At 43.9% G+C, this 6,342-nt stretch overlaps 1 protein-coding gene and 1 non-coding gene across 2 annotated transcripts; both read right to left on the bottom strand.

Moving 5' to 3' along the window:
• Window positions 1–4,316: 4,316 nt before the first annotated feature.
• Window positions 4,317–4,391, bottom strand: Trnas-cga (transfer RNA serine (anticodon CGA)). The gene has a single exon. It is a non-coding gene; the product is annotated as a tRNA-Ser (tRNA).
• Window positions 4,392–5,362: 971 nt separating this feature from the next.
• Window positions 5,363–6,121, bottom strand: LOC126235319 (uncharacterized). The gene has a single exon (XM_049944042.1). It carries the CDS (start codon window positions 6,119–6,121, stop codon window positions 5,363–5,365), a length of 759 nt encoding a protein of 252 aa, XP_049799999.1.
• Window positions 6,122–6,342: the final 221 nt, after the last annotated feature.

Below are 6,342 nucleotides of genomic sequence, written 5' to 3'. Positions count from 1 at the left end.
CGTTGTCTCTAATAAAGTGGACATCTACATCTACGTGATTACTCTGCAGTTCACAATAAAGTGCCTGGCAGAGGGTGGCTATGAAATTTATAACGCGGCTGAAATACGTATGTATTTCATGTTGCCAAGGATAGGACACCTCATCGGGAAGTCTGCTTTCCGAAAACAGCTGCACTTGTTACGTCGTGCTTTGGAGGAGTCAGAAACAGCCATTCGCATACTCAGAAGCAATGAAAATGAAAAGTATAATTATGCAAAAACTTGCTTTTCGCCTCTACAATGAATAAATAAACGGGTCTGAATAAATATGTGCATGTAACACTGCAGTTTAAGTCTTTTCAGTGTGCACCATAGTCCACTTTCTTTGTTCAGGTGTTTAGATAGACCACAATGGCAGATGCGCCACTTACAAACGCAAACATCCACAAGAGATGTAATGAAGAGTAACAGTACTCTATCCCCCGGTGGAATCTATTGGATAAATGGCGATACTAAACTTTCAACAAATTATTGTAGATTTAAACCCGCAAGTCACTCCAACATGTCCACCACTGTTACAAGCCCTGTAAAAGGAAGTCACTCTATAGAGCTGATTCGTAACAGACGTGCTCCTTACAAGTTGTCGCGTCTTTTTCACCCTGTTTCCAAGGACATCGCAGACTTCATGTTGGAACAACAAAATTACAACAGTGAGGAGGAAAGGCGGACTGTATTACATCTAAAAATGAGAAAGTTTCCATACAAATTCGAACATTTGATAACGAAATTTCCCTCGCGAACTATCTCAGCGGTGCGGTTGCTATTTCATATTATGTTACAAGCGTAGGTAGGGTTAATAAAAACGCTTTTGCAGTGATTTTTGCCACAAGCCTGTCCAAATTAATACCGAACTGCGCGCTTTGTATCGCAATATTGTTCTCGTAACAGGTTCACACTAATGTGGCAGATGGAATTCTGTGAAAATGATGTTGTGTATATGACAGTGTCGTGCAGTAATTTCGCAGAGATGCCTGCGGCATGGATGACACAGCCGCAGTAAAACAAGAGGCGTTTGCGAATGATTACACCTGTCGCAGGATTTCTGATTAAATAACGACAACATATCAATGAAATTTGCGGAACAGCTAGTGTTGCCTCGCGAAACATGAACTGAGACTACAGTGGAGGCGAGTGGGAAGGACTTGTGAAGGGCAACAGCAAATCATAGAAAATTGCGTTGTGCATCAGCTGTTACTGATCGCAGAAATCTGCAAATCACAACCGAAGTATTTAGTAGCACTGGTACTGGGAAGTACTACATGTTACAGATAGGTTTCGTTCTTTCCACTGATAGTCATATATACTCAACGATTGTAACTGAGTAAAAGTAATTGTATTACATGTAATTTTCTTTTGTAATCGATACATTTTATAAAATGTAATTTGCACTTGTAATTTACTTATTCCAATAGAATAGTAATCGTTACAACACTGGAATCGTTACTTTGTAACAGTAATAAGTCTGTCTCTCCTGCACGTGTCTCGCAGGTGGCCAAAGATGTGTCACCTCTATATTCTTCGGCGCAGTCGTCATTCGTTCATTGTTAAAGCTGTGTGACATGGGCGAACTCTAGATTAGTTACTTGCTCTAATTTTGGTAGTAATTAGCGCTTTAACGTTTTTATAACATCATCAGTACGAGAAAATTCACTGATACTAATCGAACCAAATCTTTTTTTTCTCGTCTCATATTGTTTAATGAAATAAACGTAATACCGTGCCCTTCACAAGACATTTTCACTCGACTCCACTGTAGTCTCAATTTATGTTTAGCATGGCAACAGTAGCTGTTCCGCAAATTTGATTGTTATGTTGACTTTTGATACAGGCGTTATGTAATCAGAAATCCTGCGATAGATGTAATCATTCGCAAGCGCCTCCTTTCATATACAGCATGTCCAGCGAAATTGAAAACAGTGAGAGTGGGGCGAGAGTATTTCCGTTTCCTTACTTAAGAAATTATTTCGAGATAAATTATGCACTAAGCAAAAAAATATGACCGTAAAATGCATGCTCTGTCCGGTAAATAAATTTCTGAAGTCTGACTGGAGTATGGCGTCAAAGGATATACAGGTAAGCAATTACAATTTTGGAATGTATTATGTAATATTAATGTTGCAAACTGAAACACATGTACATTCTATCGCCAAGTGATACCACAGTTTTCCAAGAATACTTCGCTAACATAAGGAAACAATGTAACTTTAAATGGTGTAAACACAACAAATGGCGAAACAATTTTACGAATAATCGTACAAGCTTTGTTTCCATTGCAGAGGATTAACCAACAAAGTTAACTGAAATGGAACAATCCCTGCAGCGAGGGAAGAAAAGTATGAACGATCTTCAAAGTGGAAAGGTGCAAAGAAAACACAATCTACACTTTCCTTCACAGTAAGCGCTACCAGCAAAAGCACTGTCGACAAATTGATTTTAGATTATGTCTCCTATTCTGTTCAGCCCTTTTCAGTGGTAGAAGAAGAGTCGTTCATAAATTTAATAAAGGGTAGAAAAAAATGTTGCTGCTGCGCCCTAGGGAAGATATTTGCTGCAAATGGTTAAATCCATGCAGATAAGCGACATTGACAAAGGCCATGTATGGTTATGCAGAGTCAGTGAATGAGTATCTCCAAACGGCGAAGTTGGTGGAATGCTCGCGTGCTACTGTTGTGAGCATCTACGGAAAGAGGTAGCAGGACAGTGAAACTAACAATAGGCGCTAAATGGTTGGAAATCCACAACTCTTCACAGAACGTGGGGTTTCGAGATTTGTCTGGTCTGTAAAGCGGGGTAGATGGTGGTCTGTGTCATCTCTGCCAAAAGAGCTTCATGATATTGCACGTTAATCGTACATGGTTGAACATGGAGCTCCGCAGCAGATCACCCCTACGTGTCCACATGTTGACCCAACGACATTGTTAATTACGATTGCAGTGGGCACGGGACCATCAGGGTTCGACCGTCAATCAGTGGAAACGTGTTGGCGCTTCGGGTAAAACACAGTTTTGCTACTCTAAGTCGGTGGTCGTCTTCAGAAAAGCGGTCATCGTGGTGAACGGCGGTTCGAAACGTGCAGTTCGCCACCGATGCATGTTGGTGAGGGCAGTATTATGCTATGGAAAACAATCTCCCGCGCTTGCGTGGGACCTGTGATAGTAATCGAAGACACACTGACAGCTGCGAACCACATGCATCCCTCATACTTGATGTCTTCCCCAACGACTATGTTATGTGTCAGCAGTATAATTGCCCGTGTCTCGGAGCCAGAACCGTGCAACAGTGCTGTGAGGAGCGTTACAGTGAACTCGCGTTGATGTCTCGGCGACCTAATTCGCCTGATGTAAATCCTATGGAACTCATCTGGACCGGACGGTCGTTGTGGCCGAGCGGTTCTAGGCAATTCGGTCTGGAACCGAGCGACTGCTACGGTCGCACGTTCGAATCCTGCCTCAGGCATGGATATGTGTGATATCCTTATGTTGGTTAGGTTTAAATAGTTCTAAGTTCTAGGAGACTGATGACCTCAGATGTTAAGTCCCATAGTGCTCAGAGCCATATGAGCCTTTTTTTTCATCTGGGCCGCTACTGGCCACCGCCACAGCATACGGATATCAGCGGCCTGTTATTCACGCGAATTACATGACCTATGTATAGACATTTAATGCCCCATGTCTCCATAAACCTCTCAACAAACTTTCGGATCACTGATACGCAGAATTAGTGATGCATTTCGTTCCCAAAGACGGTCAAACAAGCCATTAAGCAGGTGGTATTAATGTTCTGGCTCATCAGTGTAAACGCGAAAGTTAGTGTGTGTGTGTGTGTGTGTGTGTGTGTGTGTGTGTGTGTGTGAGAGAGAGAGAGAGAGAGAGAGAGAGAGAATGAGAATTAACGCAGAGGGTACCTGTATATCCTTTGACGCCGTACTACAGGCAAACTTTCAGGAATTTGAAACTTCCTGGCAGATTAAAACTGTGTGCCCGACCGAGACTCGAACTCGGGACCTTTGCCTTTCGCGGGCAACTGCTCTACCAACTGAGATACCGAAGCACGACTCACGCCCGGTACTCACAGCTTCACTTCTGCCAGTACCTCGTCTCCTACCTTCCAAACTTTACAGAAGCTCTCCTGCGAAACTTGCAGAACTAGCACTCGTGAAAGAAAGGATATTGCGGAGACATGGCTTAGCCACAGCCTGAGGGATGTTTCCAGAATGAGATTTTCACTCTGCAGCGGAGTGTGCGCTGATATGAAACTTCCTGGCAGATTAAAACTGTGTGCCCGACCGAGACTCGAACTCGGGACCTTTGCCTTTCGCGGGCAACTGCTCTACCAACTGAGCTACCGAAGCACGACTCACGCCAGGTACTCACAGCTTCACTTCTGCCAGTACCTCGTCTCCTACCTTCCAAACTTTACAGAAGCTCTCCTGCGAAACTTGCAGAACTAGCACTCCTGAAAGAAAGGATATTGCGGAGACATGGCTTAACCACAGCCTGAGGGATGTTTCCAGAATGAGATTTTCACTCTGCAGCGGAGTGTGCGCTGATATGGTAGAGCAGTTGCCCGCGAAAGGCAAAGGTCCCGAGTTCGAGTCTCGGTCGGGCACACAGTTTTAATCTGCCAGGAAGTTTCATATCAGCGCACACTCCGCTGCAGAGTGAAAATCTCATTCTGGCTTTCAGGAATTTGTTTACCGGACAGAGCTTTGCTTTGTGCATTATTTATCTGAAAATAATTTCTTAAGTAAGGAAACGGAAATACTCTCACCCCACGCTCTCTGTTTTCTATTTCGCTGAACATGCTGTATATCAAAGCAACAAACTAATCTAGACTTCACCTATGTCACACAGCTTTAACAATGAACGAATGGAGACTGCGCCTAAGAATATAGAGGTGACACATCTTTCGCCACCTGCGAGACACGTGCAAAAGAGAGCGACTTATGACCGTAAAAAGATGAACTCATCCTGAATTCCTGGTACGATTTCAACCAAATTTGGTGTACATATTAGTTACGATCTGGAAAGAGATACTGCCTCCTATCGGGGTGGTTGTGATAACATGAAGGGGGTGTGAAGGGGGGTGGGAGGAGGAGATGGACAGACAGAAAAGAAGAAGGAGGAGATGTACAGAGAAGGGGGTGGGGGGGGGGGGGAAGGAAGAGATCAACAGAAAGGGGGAAAGGAGGTTATTACGGAGACACAACACCGTGATTCCAATACAACATTAATTTATTTCTCTCCAAGAAACGTACATCATGGAATATAAAACATTAATTCAAGGATAATCAATATTTCCAGAGTGTCTATAATTACAAATATCAACCCGCAACACCCTCCGCACCCTGGTCAACTTCTAGAGGAATGACCAGTTGAATGGGACGTGAGATTATGGATCCTTCTGAAGTTTGTAAGATTACAGTTCGTATTTTCCCATCTCTTCCTTCATGAAGATATTCTATCCGCGCCTTCCTCCCCATGTGTCGTGGACGAACATCCTCTTGTAGAGGAACGACGTCAGCCAGCTGAAGTCTTCTTGGTTGATGAGTTTCATGGAAGTTTTTGAGCAGGATCAGATATTCTTTCTTCCACCTGTTCCAGAAGTGTTCTACCATCTTCTGCAGCCGTTGAAATTCCTTGGACAAGTCCTTTCTAACTGGTGATTCTGGACCAGTAGGTAGTGTTGTCAGTCTGTCACCTGTGGGCGTCAGTGGCTCAGATTCCTTTCCCCCTTGCGTAATTGGTCTAGAGTTTAGTGCTGTTTCTATGCTGACCAGGATTGTGTTGAGACCTTCTTCGTCCAACTGTGACTGTCTTAAACTTTTCTCAGGCAGCATTTGACAGATCCCACCATCCGTTCCCAGAATCCTCCTCACCAAGGCGCGTGTGGGGGCGATGAATTTCCAAGCGATGGCTTGCTGGGTGATGTGCGTCTTGCTTGCCATGAGAGCCTGCCAGAGCTCCTTCAGCTCTAAGTGCGTGGCATGGAAGGTAGTAGCACTATCAGTGTAAATTGTGCTGGGCACTCCTCGTCTTCCGACAAACATTTGTAGGGCTTGAAGAAATCTGTCAGTTGACATATCTGAGCATAGTTCCAGGTGTATGGCTCGTGTTGTTGCGCATGTGAATAGAGCAATATACGCTTTATTCGTAATATGTCCTTGTCTGACACATAATGGACCAGCAAAGTCAATACATGTTACTGTAAATGGTTTCAGTAATGAGACTCGTTCAGCTGGTAATGGAGCCTCAGTTTGTTGAACAACGTGAGCTTTCACCATCTTACAAGGTAGGCAACGGT

This window comes from Schistocerca nitens, chromosome 2 (genome assembly GCF_023898315.1).
Source record: "Schistocerca nitens isolate TAMUIC-IGC-003100 chromosome 2, iqSchNite1.1, whole genome shotgun sequence".
In the NCBI taxonomy this organism is placed as follows: Eukaryota; Metazoa; Arthropoda; class Insecta; order Orthoptera; family Acrididae; genus Schistocerca; species Schistocerca nitens.
This window is presented reverse-complemented; position numbering and strand designations above follow the sequence as displayed.